The 21,876-nt window shown below is 38.2% G+C and overlaps 1 protein-coding gene and 1 pseudogene across 7 annotated transcripts in view; both read left to right on the top strand.

Annotated features, from left to right (window-relative positions):
- The window catches only part of HMCN1 (hemicentin 1), a 755,474-nt gene that overhangs the window by 617,519 nt on the left and 116,079 nt on the right, over window positions 1-21,876 (top strand). For all 7 annotated transcript variants that reach the window (XR_009531210.1, XM_060091137.1, XM_060091136.1 and 4 more), the window contains 7 exons: window positions 2,700-2,859; window positions 4,974-5,098; window positions 5,332-5,515; window positions 6,097-6,194; window positions 7,084-7,362; window positions 13,450-13,646; window positions 20,349-20,430. Coding sequence is in view for 6 of the 7 variants with exons in the window: in XM_060091137.1 (XP_059947120.1) it covers window positions 2,700-2,859; window positions 4,974-5,098; window positions 5,332-5,515; window positions 6,097-6,194; window positions 7,084-7,362; window positions 13,450-13,646; window positions 20,349-20,430 (1,125 nt within the window). In the remaining variant the exon portion in view is untranslated. The remainder of the gene's footprint in view (window positions 1-2,699; window positions 2,860-4,973; window positions 5,099-5,331; window positions 5,516-6,096; window positions 6,195-7,083; window positions 7,363-13,449; window positions 13,647-20,348; window positions 20,431-21,876) is intronic.
- Window positions 13,968-15,633, top strand: LOC132483920 (BAG family molecular chaperone regulator 1-like; annotated as a pseudogene).

Here is a 21,876-nt window from a genome sequence, read left to right as displayed (position 1 = left end):
GTCTTCCTGACTTACTTCACTTAGTATGATAATCTCTGGTTGCATCCATGTTGCTGCAAATGGCATTATTTTATTCTTTTTTATGGCTGAGTAGTATTCCATTGTATATATGTACCACATCTTCTTTAGGTTGTTTCCATGTCTTGGCTATTGTGAATTGTGCTGCTATGAACATAGGGGTGCATGTATTTTTTTTTAATATAATTTTTTAAAAAATTTTTGGTTGCATTGGGTCTTCGTTGCTGCATGCGGGCTTTCTCAACTTGTGACGAGCATGGGCTACTCCTCGTTGTGGTGCTCAGGCTTCTCATTGCAGTGGCTTCTCTTGTTGCAGAGCATGGGCTGTAGGCATGTGGGCTTCAGTAGTCGCAGCATGCAGGCTCAGTAGTTGTGGCGCACAGGCTCAACAGTCATGGCTTGCGGGCTCTAGAGCGCAGGCTCAGTAGTTGTGGCACATGGGCTTAGTTGCTCTGCGGCATGTGGGATCTTCCCAGACCAGGAATCGAACCCACGTCCCCTGCATTGGCAGGCAGATTCTTAACCACTGCGCCACCAGGGAAGTCCTGCATGTATCTTTCTGAATTATAGTTTTGTCTAGATATATGCCCAGTAGTGGGATTTCTGGATCGTATGGTAATTCTATTTTTAGTTTTCTGAGGAACCTCCATACTGTTCTCCATAGTGGCTTCACCAATTTACATTTCCACCAACAGTGTAGGAGGGTTCCCTTTTCTACACACCCTCTCTAGCATTTGTTATTTGTAGACTCTTTGATGATGGTCATTCTGACTGGTGTGAAGTGATACCTCACTGTAGTTTTGATTTGCATTTCTCTAATAATTAGTGATGTTGAATATCTGTTCATATGCCTGTTGGCCATCTGTATGTCTTCTTTGGGGAAATGTCTGTTTAGGTCTTCTGCCCATTTTTCAATTGGGTTGTTTGTTTTTTTGTTGTTGAGTTGTTTACATGTTATTTCTTTTTTTTTAATTAATTTTTATTGGAGTATAATTGCTTTACAATACTGTGTTAGCTTCTACTGTACAGCAAAGTAAATCAGCTATATGTATACATATATCCCCTCTTTTTTGGATTTCCTTCCCACTTAGGTCACCACAGAGCACTGAGTAGAGTTCCCTGAGCTATACAGTAGGTTCTCATTAGTTATCTATTTTATACATAGTATCAGTAGTGTATATATGTCAATCCCAATCTCCCAATTCATCCCACCCTCCCTCTTGCCCCCCTTGGTGTCCATACATTCTCTATGTCTGTGTCTCTATTTCTGCTTTGCAAGTAAGATAATCTATACCATTTTTCTGGATTCCACATATATGCGTTAATATACAATATTTGTTTTTCTCTTTCTGACTTACTTCACTCTGTATAATAGTCTCTAGGTCCATCCACGTCTCTATAAATGACCCAATTTCATTCCTTTTCATGGCCGAGTAATATTCCATTGTATATATGTGCTGCATCTTCTTTATCCATTCCTCTGTCGATGGACATTTAGTTGCTTCCATGTCCTGGCTATTGTAAAGAGGGCTACAATGAACACTGGGGTGCATGTCTTTTTGAATTATGGTTTTCTCTAGGTATATGCCCAGTAATGGGATTGCTGGGTTATATGGTAGTTCTATTTTTAGTTTTTTAAGGAACCTCCATACTGTTCTCCTTAGTGGCTGCACCAATTTACATTTCCACCAACAGTGCAAGGGGGTTCCCTTTTCTCCATGCCCTTTTCAGCATTTATTGTTTGTAGATGTAAAAAAAAAAAAAATCTTTATTGGAGTATAATTGCTTTACCATGGTGTGCTACTTTCTGCTCTATAACAAAGTTGTAGATTTTTTAATGATGGCCATTCTGACTGGTGTGAGGTGATACATCACTGTAGTTTTGATTTGCATTCCTCTAATAATTAGTGATGTTGAGCATCTTTTCATGTGTTTGTTGGCCATCTGTATGTCTTCTTTGGAGAGATGTCTATTTAGGTCTTCCGCCCATTATCTGATTGGATTGCTTTTTTTTTTTTGACATTGAGCTGCCTGAGCTGTTTATATATTTTGGAGATTAATCCTTTGTCAGTTGCTTTGTTCGCAAATATTTTCACTTCTTCTGAGGGTTGTCTTTTCATCTTGTTTACGGTTTCCTTTTCTGTGCAAAAGCTTTTAAGTACACACTATTTCTTAAATGAATCCTTAAGGTGAAAAACAAAGATGGCTAGAAAAAGGGAATAGAAATGATTAAATCTTGAAACCAATAATAAACCTATCGTTCAGAATAAATAATATGTAAATAGAGAAAGAATTAACCAACTTAGATACTTTTCTCAGATGTTTATGCCAAAATTTTATAAAACAGATTCTCCTGAACTGTATTAACTCTGAGCTATCTATTGAGGATTTAATCTAAGAGCGATTCTGTTTGGCCAGGAGGGGTGCCCATGAAGTAGACATGTCACCAACCACCATGAGCAAATAATTATACCAACTTACAATATAACAGGAATATTGAAGTGATTCCTCTACCTATTCCTCATTTAAAAATAATTTATGGCAATAACAAGAGTTTGATCTTGAACCACAATCTAGAAAGAATATGAAATAAAAATGGCATATTGTTCTATGATTCTGTTGCATTCATTAGAATTTATATTCTTGTGCCTTGTTAATGAAAGTCAATTTTTTCTCCAAAGTTCCTCCAAATGTTGCTGGTGCTGAGATTCCAAGTGAAGTCAGTGTCCTTCTTGGGGAAAATGTTGAGCTGGTCTGCAATGCAAATGGCATTCCTACCCCACTTATTCAGTGGCTTAGAGATGGAAAGCCCATAACTAACAGTGAAACAGAAAGAATTCGGTATGTGTGAAAAGAATTTCTGCATCATTAATTGTAATGTGTTCTACAGTTTTAGAGAGTTGGACACAGATATTCTCCTTGGAGAATCACTCAAAAGTATTTGTCTGTGTGTGTATGTGTTCCTTATTTATCAACTCTGTGTTATAAAATCTCCTCACACGTTCATTCCTGCAAGTGTTAGTTAACTGTTGTAGATTTTATTCCCCTAATTTCAGAACGTTTATACCAAAGTCCACATCATAAAATAATTCGTTCTTCTTTCTTGCTAACATCAAACCAATTTCATCCTACAAAAGATTCATCAGTCATCTCTTAGATATGATTTTGTGTCCTGAAATCACCAAACCACCAGACATGCTATAGTGCTTGGCTCATTTTGAGAAAAGATACGATCATCGTAACCTGGTTCATCTCCTATAGTGATTTGTCCAAATCCCATTTTCAGCTGACACTTCATGCCACAAACCACATAGAAATGGAATGATAATGTGGTAAGGGATTCCTGCTACTTTCAACAACAAATGCCTTTTGAAGAACACTGCAGAATTCTACACTCTACTGTATTATTTCATCACAAAGCCCTATAATATACACATACCAGAATAATTATAATTACTTGAAGAATTATATATACCTCAGAAAGCATTAATTAAATGTATTGCAAACTTTTTGAACCAGTATTTTAAATGTAAGGGTTTGCAGTATATTTTCTAATCAATGAATTGAATATACATAATTTAAAGAAAAATAAATGTTATTTTCTTTGAAATTGTTTTATGTTAAAATTTAGACATTTGTCCCCTTTACAAGATTAGGTAAATTGCCAAACAATGTTTTAGCTTAGAGGTACATTTTGCGTTTCAATTCTCTGGTGTGGACATTTCTGAATAGTTAAATATTTAGTTATTTATTAAATCAGCTGATATCAACCCTATTCTAAACCAAATACTAGATAGTTGGTGGGACCTCAAGATCTATAAGATAATCTATAAGATAATATTTGTACCGAGGCATTTAGGACCTATTACTTCTCCTCTCACATTAAGATCCCAAATATACTTATTCTTATACCCACTTTATTATTTGTTCCCAGCTCCACAATATGTGTAGGTTTGTAGATGGGCCAGTTTGTCAATCAAATACAGTAATTTTTCCAAAGTCAACTTACTACTTTCCTTTGGTCATGGCAACTTGCTTTTTGTTTATTCATATGGTTAAACTCATGGAATTTTAAAATTCATAGTTTGAAAAAGAAAAAATAAAATAGACCCAGATAATAAGATTGTAATTCTCAATAATTATATTTAATAACATGATATAGTGGAAATGGAGTATTTACTTTGGACACTGGGAGAATCTAATAAAATCACTATTGTAAGAATGACTGTAGATAGCAATTTAATCTCTTTGTAAAACACAGGAAGTTTTATTTGATAATTAATGGGGTGTGAAGAGAATCAATAATGCAATAATCTTAATTTAGATATCATTGATAACCTAGTTGTATAGTTAGTATTCACTATTATGTAAATCAAAGGAGAACCTTTAGCAATTTGTAGAAAAATTTTTGCAAACTATACCCATACATAAATACTAAGTTGTTGTCAGTGTTTAAATTATCCTATCCTGCTCCTTCTCATTAAGAGTATTAGTAAGTTGTTTATAGCTAGATTTTTCACTTTATCACTCACTGTAACATTCTTCAATTTTTATACCAGAGTTTTTATAATTTTCATTTAATTCCAGCCTTATATTGATAACTAAGGACAAAACATTCTATCTCTGAGAAAAACATGTCTTTGCCCATGATTTGGATAGAAAAGTTCCTAACCTGATTTTGTTCACTTCCTTTTTTCTCATAAGGAGGCAGTGGATATATGAGATCCATTACTGTAGCAGTTTAGCTGGTTGCTTGAAATCTCTACCAGTTTCACTAGCTCTGACTTTAACAGGCTTCCATGTACTTAGTGGAAAAGATTTGAACCATTATATCCAAGATGAAGATGCAATTTAGGGTGATTTTTTTTTTAAAGAATATAATAATCTGGAATGAGTTTTCCAGAAAGAGCTCCATATATATCATCTCAGTGCCTCTGATATAATCTTTTCTATAGGGTGACTGCAGATGGCAGCACATTAAACATTTACGAAGCCCTCCCATCTGACATGGGGAAATACACGTGTGTTGCTACTAATCCTGCTGGAGAAGAAGACCGAATTTTTAACTTGAACGTCTATGGTAAATACGAAATTTCACCCTCTTTTGACTATGCTGCCTTAGGAATCGATCAGAAGAAATGAAGGTCCAGCAGTAGCTGTCTGAAGCATTTAGTTCTAAAATGTGATGTCCTTGTTGTTTCCTTTTGGGATACAAGGCAGAAATATGGGTAAATGTAGTTGAAATGATTGGAACTGGTAATACACACCCCACTCCACCCCACCCCCTTCTCTCTTATTTTCTATATGATGTAGTTCCACCTGCAATTAGGGGTAATAAAGAAGAAACAGAGAAACTAATGGCTTTGGTGGATACTTCAATAAATATTGAATGCAGAGCCACAGGGATGCCTCCACCACAGATAAACTGGCTAAAGAATGGACTTCCTCTGCCTCTCTCCTCCCATGTCCGGTTGCTGTCTGGAGGACAAGTTGTCAGGTCAGCTTTCATTGTGTATGATTTGCTAGGCAAAGTTACTGTGATTGTAAACTTTAACTTCATCTAAATAATGTTTTTAAAATGTCTTTCCCTAAGCTTTTACTTTTGTTTCCCTTTTAGTATTTTTTTTAGAAGAGGGGGGGATAGCAAATATAAGTTTGCATGGTTTATTATTCTTCTTTAAATGCTCATGTTTTAGTAAGTTTGTATAAAATAGATCTTTCATAGACATACATGTATCATATATTTTTTCAAGAACTACTATTATAGCTAAAACTTTATATATGGCAAAATGATAGGAAGATGCTTACTACAATCATGTGATTTTCATGATATTCATCATTCTCTATTAATATATATTTAAAAAATATTCACCTCTCATATTGTGTTATATTTTCAGTGGTTCTGTCGAATAAATGGCATTGGAGGCATCTATATTTTGTGATGGATGGTTATAAGCTTTGTAACTAAAATTTCCCCAAATAAATCACCTTCCTTAATCTTTGTATTATCACAAATGTTTTATTTGTATATGTTAAATGGGATCAAATTACAAAGCATTGGGTCAAACTGTTTTTCAGGATTGTGAGAGCTCAGGTGTCTGATGATGCTGTGTATACTTGTGTGGCCTCCAACAGAGCTGGGGTGGATAATAAACATTACAGTCTTCAAGTTTTTGGTATGTCACCAGAAACAATCCTAGTACTATACTATGTGTCCAATATTAAACAACAGCCTTAATTTAAATATGGACGTATCAGGAAGGAGTGGTAAAATAGGATCTTAACTAGGGCTTCTAGAATGCCTGCTCTCCCAAGGGGTCCATATATATTGGAGCATACTGTCTGTCAAAATACTTTTCTAACCTGGAATTTTGCATTCAATGAAATCTAAATTTTTAAAAATAGTATTTCAATCCAGACACAAGACCAGTCTTTTCATACAAAAAGAAAGTTAAAACTGTTTTCTAATAATGTTAGTGTCTCACTGAGAGTATTTAAAGTATGAATGGATGTGTGCATATATACTAAATATCTCTGTGTGTATGTTAGGTAGAGATAGAACTCAAAACATTCAATTTCTGAATTATTAAGATTTGCTAGACCAGAGTTCACAATCCCCAAGAATTTCTCAGAACAGTTAAGTAACTCTTTACTATAGCCTACAAATGATTTATGTTGGATTATATACAATTTACTCTGGAACTTATTATTTTATTTATTCCGCATAAAGTAGCTGGAAGTATACTTCTGTAATAATACACATTATAACAATTTAAAAGGAAAAACCTAAGATGTTGAAAAATGGCCAAATTTTAAAACACATTTAGTTTGTTCTACAAGGAAACAGTATTGAGGTCTTATTGCTAATATTTTGGAAGGTTAAAAATTAGCCTATATAACACATGCTTTTATAGTAAAATCATCAACTATTTATGTGCTATTTTAAATTCTATATTTTTATAGATCATAGAAACACTATAGAACTAATTGAACCATTTAAATTTTTTAATCTAAATTGACCTCAAATTATAATAGATATATAATTTTGTTTTGTTTTCTATACAGTACCACCAAAACTGGACAATGGGATGGGAACAGAGGAAATCACAATTGTCAAGGGTAGTTCCACCTCCATGACATGTTTTACTGATGGAACCCCAACTCCCAGGATGTCCTGGCTTAGAGATGGCCAGCCTCTGGGGCTTGATGCCCGTCTGTCAATAAGCTCTCAAGAAATGGTCCTTCAGCTCATCAAAGCAGAAACTGAAGATTCAGGAAGGTACACCTGCATTGCCTCAAATGAAGCAGGAGAAGTCAGTAAACACTTTATCCTGAAGGTCCTAGGTAAGTAAAATAATTGGAAAATAAGTGATAATAAAGACAATAAGTAAGTATAATTCTTAGAATCATTGGCTGTAGGACAAAATTTGTAAAAACTTCATTATACTTCATATTTCTGTTCTGTAATTCACCTAGGTTTACTTTTAGTATCTGAAGCATGTTAAATTACTGTGTTTCTTATCTGTGTAAAAGGATGAACACTCCCACTTGTAAAACATTATTCATTGACAATGTCATACAACCAATTGATAAGTAACTTTTTAACTTTTTCGAAAAACTGAAATCACTTCTGATGCTAGTAATGTAATGGAAAAGCATGATATTTATACTATTATGTTATTCCAAACAATCTTTAAATGATCCAGTCTGTAGATTATAGTTGTAATGGTCATTTCAAATAGTCTAGTTCTATTTACTCTTTTGTGCATTAAAATAAGTATTTTAAATAGGTATTCCAGTGTCTACATGCAAATAAATAGTATAAAGGGAAAACATATCTTTTCCTTGAAGTAAAAAAATTTGACTTTGGAAGAGAAATGAAAATGAATGAAATGAATTATTTCAATAATCAATAATTTTTTGGAGTTTTTTTTTTTTTCACGATGATTGAGGTAAAACCTCAGGCTCTTTACATTTTTTTCTAACAAAATGTACCCCAGGGCTTCCCTGGTGGTGCAGTGGTTGAGAGTCCGCCTGCCAATGCGGTGGATGCGGGTTTGTGCCCCGGTCTGGGAAGATCCCACATGCCGTGGAGTGGCTGGGCCCATGAGCCATGGCCGCTGAGCCTGCATGTCCGGAGCCTGTGCTCCGCAACGGGAGAGGCCACAACAGTGAGAGGCCCGCGTACCGAAAAAAAAAAAAAAATGCACCCCACAAGTAAAAATAAGAATTTTGGCAAGAGTCTAGCCAAATGTTTTCAGGACATCCTATAATCTTTCTCATAGTACCTATTACAATTTTAATTATTTGTGTAACCTTAAAAGTCTGTTTCATCCTTAGTTAAACTCTGTGATGATCAGTACCCTTTTTACTTATGGCTGTATTCCCAGGACTTAGCATGGCATTTGACACACAATATTTATCTGTTGGCTTGAACTGAATGGAACTAAGTACTTATCAGTTGGATTAAAGTGAGTTTTAACTGTAGCAGGAGACAGAACAATATCTAAATAAACAAACAGAAATACTGTGGTGTAGATGAGTATTCCATAGAATGAAAAGTAGTAGTGGAGGCAGTACACCAGAATATTTAGAGACAAAAGGCAGGAGAAAGCATGGGTTTGTAAGGAAGGATGGAATAACAAATTCCCGTATGCCAAAGCACAGAATATGAGGAATATCAAGAGATGACATCTTGTACATTAATTATTCACCTATTAATTGTTAATTATTGACTATATATTATGTGCCAGGCATGTTTCTAGTCAACATGTAACAAATAATTATTGGACACCTACTATGTGACATATGGTATGACAAGTACTTGACTGCATCACTGAATAGGAAGGATGTGGTCTCAGCCCTCCAGTTCCTGCACTAGTGGGGAACACAGATATTGAAAAAGTAATTACTGGGCTTCCCTGGTGGCGCAGTGGTTGAGAGTCCGCCTGCCGATGCAGGGGACGCGGGTTCGTGCCCCGGTCCGGGAGGATCCCACATGCTGCGGAGTGGCTGGGGCCGTGAGCCATGGCCGCTGAGCCTGCACGTCCGGAGCCTGTGCTCCACAGTGGGAGAGGCCACAACAGTGAGAGGCCCGTGTACTGCAAAAAAAAAAAAAAAAAAAAAAGTAATTACTTATGAGTGTGATGAGGGTGATATGGTGAAAATTAAATTCTGTGGGAAGGTTCAAAGAAGGTCTCTTCAAGGATACATCTAAGCCTTTAAAAGTAAGACTATAGAGATGAGTGAGGAGATGCCTACATCTTTTATCTAGAAATGATAAACCTTGAGTTGTCTGTCTGTGCTTACTGAAGCTGAGTGTAACAGCAAGAGTAGAAGACAAGACTGGAAATATACCTGGACAGAAGCCATACTGTGAAGAGCCTCAGTTAGAGAATTTGGGCCTCATTACAATGGCAGTAGAAGAAGCTTAAGCAAGAATATGTTACAGTCAGATTTCACTTCCAAAAAAATCCCTCTGATGACAGAGTGAAGAATGAATCGAAGAGTCTGTTATACTCACACAGGCCTAAAAATACAGGGGCCTGGTGTAACATGTGGCAGTGGAGAAAAAAAGAAGGAAGACTTCTGCAGGAATTCTAGAACCCAGGAGCAGAATCACGGCCCAGTACATTTCTGGATGTAGAACACAAAAAAAGAAAAATAACACCAATGTAGTTAGAGTCACATACAGAGAACAACCTTCCCACCTGCAGGGTTTACAAGGATATTCTCTTAAAACAGATTTGAAAACTGGCTTAACAGAAGGATGAGCAGTTTTTGCATTTCAGCATCTGTTGAAAGCTAATTCCATTAAAACCTGAAAAACTTCACTCTGATCTATATTACAATAGAAATGTGAATTTAAGTGTTCTAATTTGGTGAACCACTAATCTCAACTTAATTCTATCCACTTGGTGGGAGGTGTCATGGTGTATTAGTGGTTCTGAAAATCCACTATGGGTAAAATACTAAAAAGGGAGAAGATCATGCAAAATAAAGCTAGTGGGTACGGGACTTGACAGGGTTCAGGCTATGAAGGGACTGTTGACCGCATTAAGGATTTTGTGTTTTGTCCTAGAACAATGGGAAACCATTAAAAGTTCTAACAAGTGGAATGCCATGAGTAGAGTTGCAGTTTGAAATGACCACTCTGATTGCAAAGTGGAGAGCGGCTTGGAGTGGGTTCTGAGAGACAGTGTGTTATTAGGAATTTTGTCTGGCTGTGATTAACAGAGAGTCTAAACACGGTGACTTAAAGAACTTTTGTTTTTCTCACTGAATGAGGTGTCTGGAGGTGGGCAGTAGTTGCATTGGTTCTGCAGTTCAGATCTTAGCAGTTCTCCTGGCCTTTGGCCTTTATGTCATAGTCAGACGGTGATCATGCATTGGCTGCTCACCCCCAGCATCACTATAGGCAACAACAGAGCAGAAAAAATAGGAAAGGCAAAGAACTGCCCCTTTCAGTATTTTCTTAGAATCTCCACAAAACTACCTCTACTTATATCTCATTGGTCAGAATCTTCACGTGCCACTCCATCTACTATCTACTAAAGAGGCTAGGAAATGTAGTTTTTAGCACATTGACAGCCCTAACAAAATTGAGGTCTGTTAATAAGAAAGAAACAAGTAAATGATATTGGGTAGGCAGCTACAGCCAGGAAGGAGGAGATATTAGTCCAAGTAAACGGTATTATAGCTCAGATTAGTGATGCAGGTGAGAGGAAAAGATGTATTCTAGAACTAGTTGAAGGTAGGAGTATTAAGACTTGGTGGTGGATTTGGCCATATGAGAGTGATGACAAGGAAGAAGATATCGAGGATGACTCCCAGCTTCTGGTTTATGTGACTGAACAGTTGGTGGGTTCATCACGTAAATGCAGGGAATGCTGGAAAACGACCAGGTTTTGAGGGAAAAGGTAACAGGTTCAGTCTGAATACATGATGAGTTTGAAGTTGTTTTCAAACAACCCACTGAAGATGCTTATGTGCTAATTATATATATGGATCTAGAGCCCAGGAGAGAGATCTAGGCTAGAAATATAAGTTTTGGAGTCATCAGAGTATGGACAACTCCTATTCTGCTCAAAGTACAAGACATATGGACAAGATACAGAGTAAAATGGTTCACGATCGCTTAACACATGTAAGATCTGATGACTGGTATTTGAACCAGTTGGGAACATGTTGTTATTTTAAATCTAGTACTACAAGCTTTTGAGATTAAGGCCATGCTTAAATAATCTTTGTATCCACGGTGACAGACACATAGTAAATAACCAATAAGTGAGAGGAATAAAGAATTGACTGTAGTCAAATGGAGAATCAGGTAAGTGCTTTTCCATCCAGCGTGCTATGGAAATTAAAAGGGATAGAAATTTTATAGTTTTGTTGAGAGAATCAAGAAAGGACTTATGGTTTTTACAAATGAACATAATGATACTAAAGTGACCTTGAGAGTACTTGAACATGCTCAGTTAGGGGATGGTGGGACTATTGGAGATATTCCAGTAGAAAGAATAGCATTAGTAAAGTCACAGAGCAAAAAGGGACTGAACTTGTTGAGGGAGAAAAGTAGTCTAGTTTGAAGTCTAGGTTACATAAAGTGTTTTAAAAGTAAATAATGTTATAAAGAGAGATTGAGGCTATGTTGTGGAAGGCTTGGAAGCCATGATGAGGAGTTTGTATTTAATTCCATGAGCAACATGGAGACACTGACATCTTTTAACCAAGAAATCTTGGATTGATCTAAAATGCACTTAAGAAAATGTATTTTGACAGCAAAACATAATAAGATGCATGAAAGTGAAAAAGAGTAGTCATGTGGGACCATAGTTAAGAAACTCTGACTTCTTAATTATAATGTATTAAATATATTATCTTTTTCCAAAAAGGAAAATGAGGACCAAAGATACAAATTTTTAGGAGGCAGTTTTTAATAATAACGCCAACAGATGTAGTAGACTTAGTAGTAGTTGTAACTTTCTTAAAACCTTTAATTATAAAATAAAACAGATTCAGAAACACAAAAGAAATGTAGCTTATAGATTATTTCATTGAATCCTCACAATTCTACTAGTTAAATAATAGTACTATACTTATTTTAGAGATTTGCCCAAATCCACTAACCTAATAATTGTTGGAGCTAAGATCCAAATTCAGGCTATTTGATTCCAGATCCTCTTCTGTGAACCTCTGCTCTAAACTGTGTGCCTGACTTTACACACACACACACACACACACACACACACACACACACAGCTAATCCTTGGAGCTGTCCAACAGCTATTTTTGCTGCCTTGTGAAATAGTAAGCTGGAAATGTTAATAGAAAATTTGAATGATCTATGTAAGGGAAATCTGTTTTAAAGTGATTCCTAAACTTAGGAATAGTTGGACTGAGAAACTTTACTGTTTGCTCCAAGCGTTTAGATTCTGTAACATCCTCTTGAGAAAGGTAATTTAGAAGTATGAATAACAAAAAAGGAAGTTATTTCTGCCCAGACATAACAAATGTGGTTTATGCAGAAATCGTCTCCAAATGTAACTGTTTTTTCTTCTGCTGAGTCATTGTTTCCTCGTAAAGTTCTGCACGGAAAAAATGATTACAAAATTCCATAGCATTTGCCCATTGTTTTTGTAGAACCAATAGATATTTAAAAGGTGCAAAAATACACTACTATATTTAAGTAACTCTCTTTTAAAAATAGTACAAGATTAGTTTTTATAGTTTTCAAATCTTTACAGTTAAGTAAGACTGCTCTAATTATCTGAATCCCAATTGCTGAGCTATAATTACCTTTAATGGCTTGCCATTTACTTCATGATCTATTACAGGCATGATCCATCTCTTTTAAAATAGTGCCAGTAGGGACTTACCTGGTGGCACAGTGGTTAAGAATCCTCCTGCCAGTGCAGGGCACCCGGGTTCGAGCCCTGGTCTGGGAAGATCCCACATGCCACGGAGCAACTAAGCCCATGTACCACAACTACTGAGCCCACAAGCCACAACTACTGAAGCCCTTGCACCTAGAGCCCGTGCTCCGCAGCCACCGCAATGAGAAGACCGCGCACTGCAACGAAGAGTAGCCTCCGCTCACCACAACTAGAGAAAACCCGTGCACAGCAACGATGACCCAACGCAGCCAAAAATAAATAAATCTATTTTTTTAAAAAGTGCCATTGAAAAGATAATGCACAAAGACTTACATAGTGCTGGCATTTAATAAATTGTCCCTCAATAAATTGCAAAAAAAATAAATAGTTCCAGTGACAAATGACAATAACATCTAGGAATTATTTTGGTATCCTTGTTCACATCAGTTTGCATTGTACAAACATATTTGTGTTGAATTTTAAAGTTTTTCTGATCTGAAGTATTTTATCAAACAGCAAGTTTATTTTGTTGTTGTTTTTCATTCCTTTTAAATAGAACCACCTCATATCAATGGATCTGAAGAACCTGTAGAGATGTCAGTAATTGTTAATAATCCACTTGAACTTACCTGCATTGCTTCTGGAATCCCAGCTCCTAAAATTACCTGGATGAAAGACGGACGGCCCCTTCCACAGGTGGATCAGATGCAGACTCTTGGAGGAGGAGAGGTTCTTCGAATATCTAATGCTCAGGTAAGTTCAGAGTTCATACAATTACTTTCCGGGTTAAACTTCTTACTTGCTAATCTATGAGAAATGTTGGAGAAGTTGTCTTGGAGTCTGAATATATCACAGATCTCTGTAACTTTAGCAAGGGTAGATTGGTTCTATGACATGCATGATTGGGTAGACACTTACAAAGTAACATGCCTAGAAGGAAGAAGTGAAATTATCATATTAAACACAGACGAAAGCAAGTTACCTTCACATTAATTTTTGCAAGTTTTCACAGTTCTATAAGTGATAACATATTTCCTGAAGCCCTTAATTTGTGCCATGTAGCCCTTTACAGAAATGGCAAAAAGCAATCCAACGTACGTATATGTGAGGCTTCAGAGAGCACTTTTGATCTCTAGAAAGAAATCTCAGACGTGAAAATCTGAAGAGACACAGTTTTTAAAAAAATGATCAATAAAATTGTTCTTTTAGTTTGTGTTTAAGGAAATTAATCTGAAATGTAAATATATTAAAGAGAAGTATGTCTGGGATGTCTTATTGTAACAATATACTGTTCTACAAACAAAGGCAAACCTTATATTACAAATATCCATGTGTTCCTTAACGCCCTCATCTGTAAACTGGGGATAAAAACAGTAATAATACTGAACGTATATACTTGGGGTTTTAGAGACAGTCTAACTTGATGTGCTTAGACTGCTGCCACGGGCGTGAAGTGATGCTAAAACGGAGTTAGAATGATTGCTGTTGTTGCTGATTTTATTGTTATTATAATCATCATTTCTTTAAAAGTAGAATAATACATTATTTAATCATATTTCATGTACATTTTCACTGAAGAAACAAAAGAAAGGGAGCTGGAAAAGAGAGCTAAAGGTTGTAAATCGTGTCAATCTTATGTTCAGCTATGGGCTCTATCACACCCATGACCATCATGACAACTCTGTGAGGTAGTGTCTTTATCCCCTTTCTACAAATCCAGAAACAGACACAGAAAGATTAAGTATTCACCTGCCAAATACTTAACCACTGCTCGGTCATGGAGCTGGTCTCAATCCTGGGTCTGGTTCAAAGGCGTAGCCAAAGCACGGGTCCGGCAGAGCGCGGCAGAGTGCGGCAGAGCACGGCAGAGCGCAGAGACGGCGAGGCGACCCCCCCGCCACCCGGGAGCGGAGGGGTCCCCGGCAGCGCCCCCTCGGCCAGGGCCGGGAGCCGCCCCAGTCCGTGACCCCAGCTGAGGGCGGTCCGCCTCGCTCCCAGCGATCAGCCATCCGGAGTGCGACCAGAGGTCATGCCGGATCCACCAGGGGCGGTGCCGCCTGCGCTCGCAGGCCGCGGGTGTAGAAGAAAGCATGGCCTCACTCGGCCCGGAGCAAGGAAATAGCAGCTGCCGAGCTCAGCGGGACCATCACCCCCATTAATGAGAAGCACGATCTTCAAGTTATCCCGCAAGAGGGCTGTAATGAACCAGTGGTCCAAGACCTGGCCCAGGTTTTTGCAGAGGCCACAGGGGTCCCGCTGCCTTTTCAGAAACCCATATTTAAGGGAAAATCTCTGAAGGAAATGGAGATTCTGGTGTCAGCACGTGGAATACAACGTGGTGGCCGGGTCATGTTACTTGGGAAAAAAAACAGTCCAGAGGAAGAAGTTGAACTAAAGAAGTTGAAAGATTTGGCGAACTCTGTGGAGAAGATAGCTGACCAACTGGAAGAGTGGAATAAAGAACTTTCCGGAATCCAGCAGGGTTTTCTAGCCAAGGATTTGCAAGCTGAAGCTCTCTGCAAACTCGATAGGAGAGTAAAAGCCACAATCGAGCAGTTTATGAAGATCTTGGAAGAGAGCGACACACTAATGCTGCCAGAAAATTGCAAAGACCGTAGAATGAAAAGGAAGGGTTTGATGAAAAGGATTCAGGCGTTCCCAGCCGAGTGTGACACAGTGGGGCAGAGCGTCCCAGGAGACGGAGCGACTGCAGGCCACAGACTTGGCCCCGGCTGACTGAGGTGAGGCGGAGAAGGCTGTGCTGCCCTGAAGAACAGCTCCACCAGCTCTGGTCTCTCTGGAACAGAAGTTCTGTGCTTTCCCCGGGGCAGCTGGGGACAACTGGCCGATTGCCAGTTTTCCTCCCCTTATTCCTCCCCCACACACACCGCCAATGAACAAGTATTGTCTGTACAATCTTTAGCGCTCCTGTCAGTTTCTCATTTTGTCTGTGTATATCTGTGCTGTCCAGCAGCCCACCTTGTCTGGAGAGGGCCTCCCCCGCCCAAGTCTTCCCAGCTTTTTTGACCTTTGGGTGCTTTCTTTGGGCTGGTGAGAGCTCTCATTTGTCCTGGGGTAGTTCCGGCTTTATCAGCTATCCTGGTCTTCAGATACGTGAGGCCTTTTTGCCATTATGATCCCATAGTCCCGTCTGTGTAAACCAGAATGATCAGGATGCTGTGTCTGGTCAGGAATGTTGGGAATGGCTCAGGACAGGTGTTTGGCACACAGGGAGTCCAAGTATCTCTCATTGTGACCTAATTCTGGAACAGCTGGCTGGGTTGTGGGTTCATAGACCCTGACTTCACCCCCCAGTGACCCTGACCAGCCACAGGCCGTGAGGTCTCAGGGGGCCATTCCTGCAGTGGGACCTGTGGTTGATACATGGACTTCCTTGTCCCCAAGCAAATCTCTAGGAGGTTAGAACCCAGAGTTGACTAAGTCTCTGCTCGAAACCGGATCAGAACCATGGCTTAGGAGGGGCAGAGAGGGGAGACTGAATGAATAAAGCAGGCAGGTAGTGAGGGCCACCATAAACTTCTCAGGAGTTCCTTCAAAGGCATTTCTGTTAACCGTACCCTTCTGAGATCTACATTTCCTTCGAGTTCCTTCGAGGCTATTTTTGTCTGTTTTGTGGCCTTTTTCCCCTTCATTGTTATTTAAAAAGTAAAACAGTTTATATACACATCAGCAAGCAGAAGAGTGTTTAGACTTTTTTTTCTTTTTGGTAGATGAAGTAAGGGAAGCAAAAGCCTTCTGAGGTTCTAGTCTAGGTATATTATAAAGTTGAGCGTGGCCCTGCGTGCCAGAACTCTTAAACGGGTCAGCTGCTGTCACCCCATTTTTTCACAGAGTGCCCAGGAGACAGGCTCCCAACAGGCCACTCTGAGGCCAACCTTCTTTGGCAGAGAGGGAGTCTGTGAAGTCCCAGGCATTTAGGGCTGCTTGGGTGGGACTAGGACAAGGTGGTGGTTAGGGGTGGACAAGTGGACGAGGCTCAGGGCCTGGCCTGCCCACCCCCAGCTTTAATCAGAGCAGTCCAGTATTTCTCTGTTTCTAGTAGTAGCTGTGTGGCCTTGGGCCACAGCAGGTTCCTGTGTGCCAGATACCATTCTGAGTTCTTGAGGTGTATTTGTCATTTAATCCTCACACAATCTAGGACATAGGCAGATACTATCCCTGATTTAGAGGTGAGCTTAGGTAATTTGCTCAAGATCATAGAGCAAGTAACAAAGTCAGGACACAAACTGGGCAGCTTGATTCCGAGCCCATGTTCTTAATCTCTACCGGTTTGCCTCCCAACTGACATGGTGTTGCTCACACCCTCTCATTTTCTCTTTTCCTTCTATTTATCTCCCATGTTGGCCTCTGCACTTCCCCTCTGGCCCTCTCCAGTTCATTCTCCACAGAGTGGCTGAGTGATCATGAAGTACACATCTTATCATGTCAGTCCCCTGCTTAAAAACCTCAATGGCCCCCATTTCTCTTGGGATAGAGGCCAAGGTCCTCACCCTGCTCCCTTCTCATCTCGGGCCCCTCTCCTGTTTGCTCTCTGCTGTCAGCCGCTCTGGTCTAGTTCAGGCCCTCAGCTGCTCTGTACTCTCTCCCGCCCTGGGGTCTTTGCACACGCTGTTCCTCTGCTTGGACAGCTCCATGCCATCCTTCCCCTACCCCTACCCCTGTCCTAGGTGACTCCTGTCATGCTTCAGAACGTAAATGTCTCTTCCATGGAGAAACCTCACCTACTACTTACTGTCTGAGAACATCAAGCCCTCGGGTGATATCCTGTCACAACTTGTCATGACTTTTTACAATAAACAGAGTTTATCAAGATCTGTGTTGATTTATTTGTGGGATTATTTGATTAATATTTGCCTTTAGGCTAGACTGTGAGTTCCTTGGGTTAAGGAGCTTCTTCGTCTTGTTAACAGTATATTTCAAGCACATTGTCTGGTTTATATTAGGTGCTCAATAAATATTTGGAGAATGAAAAAAAGCATAGCCAGTGGAACTCAGCCCAGTTCTTGTTTCTAACGTCAAGGAGAACACACCTTCCATTCCCCTCTTCCCTCTGTCAAGCACTTCAAGAACCCAGAGAAAACTCAGGTCCAACTGTCAAACCACGTACTGAATCAAAACCCTTGAGTGTTATAATTTCAACAGACCAAAAAGGAAGCAAAAGAATTTTGTAACATAGGGAATAGCATGGAGACAGGGAAGTGTGTGCACTAGAACCATAAGTATAAAGGAATCATGGAAAATAAAGCTTTAGAGGGAAATTAAGGCCACATTACACTAGGTCTTAAATGTAAGAATGAAAAGTTATGTTATAACAAAACAAGACAAAGTTTCCATAGAGTGTTAAATGGTGACCCACACATTCTAGCTTTTGTGGAGAATACAAATCTAATACATAAGACGTTTCTCAGCCTTCAAGGAATTTCCAGTTTTCTAAGAAAAATAAAACTACATATGACAAAATTAGGAAAACAATAAGAAAAACGTTATAGAATTGAAAAATTAAATATTGTCAAGTCCCAAGACTGCTCTTGATTCCTCCGGTCCTCTGTGTTTTCACAATATTTGGTACATATCTCTGTTAAAGCACTTATTACTAAATTATATCTTAGGTACCTGTGTCTTTTTGTGTATGTATCTATAGCATGTAGTTATGCCTGCTACCTAATGGATGCTTTGCAAATTCCAAACTGTGTGGTAAAGACAAGAGTTTGCTAAGACATTTTCCATCAAACCCTCATTCTGTAATTTATTCCAAAGGGATAAAAATTCTATGACCAGGTAGATCTGAAAAACTTTATATACTGTACCTTCCTATCCTTTGTGAGCCATAATGCATGTCAACAACTCTGCAAACTCTTACTCCAAAGAAACCTGACTAACTATAATTTTTTAAACACCCTATTAACAGAACACACTTTAGGAACTGTAGCTACTAATAGTAACTGTCAATATTCAGAAGGGTATAAGTTGTCAGGAAATGTTTCTTGGGGAAGGCAAGATCTCAAAACAGTCATGAATGATAGTGCAAGTTTGGCTGAGTCACGACAAGTGGAGGGGGCAATATGATTTGGGAATAAACTGAATTGGTGGAGTAAGAGTTGACCTTTAGAAGTTTGAAAGATATGATGAGAAATTTAGAAATTATTCTCTAGGCAGTAGTGCATCACTTCCAATTCTTAATTGAAGGACGATGAGACAATCATTCTTCTAAAGTCATATTTAATTTTCCAAACATACTAGTTTTAAATTTTTTCAGTGGACTTTTTGCAGCCTACCAAAACGTTTTTCCATAAACTATAAAGTCAGTTTTGAATGTAAGAAGTTTAAAATTCCCAGTGTTCTAGGAGTATTCAAGTAATAAAATAAATGAAAACAGGATTTTCTACTTTTCCAAAATATATTTTTCACAGTAGTAAGATCATCTGTTTTTCAATGTATCCTTTACACATACATAAGACAACTTCTATACAATGTTAAATATGAATGAAGACTAACACTTCCAGTGGAAACTATGTATGGAGATTTTAAAGAAATGTTTCTGGTTTTCGTCAGAAAATAGTAGATTTTGCTGTCAGCCTGACCTGTTTACAGCCAAATTACATAATATACCTATTTTGTTTCACCATGTATATCAAAGGTAGATTAAAAATGTGGTATTAATGTGCTTTATTAAAATAACCTGATATTTTATTTACTTTTTTGGTTCGTTAGTTGATTGGTTGGTTAATGTATTTTATTCTCTTAAGGAAGACTCCAGTAGAATTTTCAGTCTGCAATTTAAATTCATAAATACTTATTTCTTCAATAAATACTGTAGTATCTAGTCTGTCATGTATGGTGGTAGGTCTTATATGTATCTGCCCTTTCTGAGATCATTAAATATATCTAATATGCAAACATTCTGAGATCAAATACCAAAATCCTGTTAAATCTATGTCAAATACATAGATTTACATGTAACAGATGTCAAGCCATGCTCAGTATCAGTATCAAATGTAACTGATACACTTAACTGATTAAATATATAAGTTACATTTAATCACAAATGTTAAAACCATTTATTAAATTTTATTACTGTACTCTTTTTTTTTTTTTTTTTTGCGGTATGCGGGCCTCTCACTGTTGTGGCCTCCCCCGTTGCGGAGCACAGGCTCCGGACGCGCAGGCTCCGGACGCGCAGGCTCAGCAGCCATGGCTCACGGGCCCAGCCGCTCCGCGGCATATGGGATCCTCCCAGACCGGGGCACGAACCCGTATCCCCTGCATCGGCAGGCGGACTCTCAACCACTTGCGCCACCAGGGAGGCCCTATTACTGTACTCTTAACAATACCTTGCTTTGTGTGAGACTTCTATATTCATTCTAATAGATATTTATTTTCATCACCAAAACCAGCATGTTAACATTGTGTCATTCACTTATTCGAATTTTATAGGTGGAAGATACAGGAAGATATACGTGTCTGGCATCCAGTCCTGCAGGAGATGATGATAAAGAATATTTAGTGAGAGTGCATGGTAAAGTTGGCAAAATGTCCTGCAGTCATCATACATTAATACCTAATTAAAAGGCATAATTTATGGAACATAGAGCAACTATCTAACATATCATAAAACTATGTTTATATATTAGGAAAAATGTATTTTGCAAATCTGATTTTTATATTTGATCACAGTAGTCCATTAAACTATTGTTGGGAATAGTTTAATGGATTTTTTGAGCTATTTGTTTTGTTCCTGCACAAATAATTCATATTCATTGGTTTTAAATCATAGAATATAAATTATAAAGATAAAAATATAAATCAAATCATAATCTCATCACATAAAGACCTTTTTACATATAAATATTGTCACAGAAATGTGATCATACAGCATATAGTATTTAACTTTTTTTTTTTTTTTTTTTTTTTTTTTCTTTTTGCGATATGCGGGCCTCTCACTGTTGTGGCCTCTCCCGTTGCGGAGCACAGGCTCCGGATGCGCAGGCCCAGTGGCCATGGCTCACGGGCCCAGCCGCTCCGCGGCACATGGGATCCTCCCAGACCGGGGCACGAACCCGCATCCCCTGCATCGGCAGGCGGACTCTTAACCACTGCGCCACCAGGGAGGCCCAGTATTTAACTTTTTTTATCTTAACTTAGTGGTATGGCGAACATGTTTTCATGTCAAAAAATGTATTTTTATAACATTACTTTTTAGTGATTCCATGATGTCCCATTTTATGAATATGCCATTATTTATTTAATACATTCCTTATTTTTGGATATTTAGGCTGTTTTGTATTTTTACCAATATAAGCCACACTATTGTAGACATCTTTGTGCATGTGTCTTGGCCTCTTCCTTTAATTATTTTGTTTTGATAAATTTCTGTAGGTATATTTACTTGATTATATGCAAGTACATGTGCATGCATGTATGCACACACACACACATACATACACACACATTTAAGGCCAAATTACCTTCTAGAAAAGTTGGGCCAATTAGACTGTGGCCGATACTATTTTGACATAGAAATGGGAATTACTCTTCATGGAGAGGAACATTAAAAGAACTTAATGGAAGATCTTTATCTCCTCATAGCCTGAATGACTAGGCAACACAACCTGTAGGGCTGGCATAATGTAGGAGTGTTCCCCTCACCCCGCCAGTCCTACACAAAAATTAGACCTGCCACTAATTGACATGTAAATTGTGTATATAAGAGTCACATAAAAAAGGTACATTTTTAGATTGTGATTTAGTTGATTTACAATATTATATTTATTTCAGGTGTAAACCATAGTGATTAAAAATTTGTATAAATTATACTCCATTTAAAGTTATTATAAAATATTGACTGTATTCCCTTTACAATATATCCTTGTAGCTTATTTATTTTATACATAGTAGTTTGTACCTCTTAATTCCTTACCCCTATTTTGCCTCTTCCCCTTTCTGCATATTAAGGAAAATGTAC

Source organism: Mesoplodon densirostris, chromosome 2, assembly GCF_025265405.1.
Source record: "Mesoplodon densirostris isolate mMesDen1 chromosome 2, mMesDen1 primary haplotype, whole genome shotgun sequence".
NCBI classification, from domain to species: domain Eukaryota; kingdom Metazoa; phylum Chordata; class Mammalia; order Artiodactyla; family Ziphiidae; genus Mesoplodon; species Mesoplodon densirostris.
This window is presented reverse-complemented; position numbering and strand designations above follow the sequence as displayed.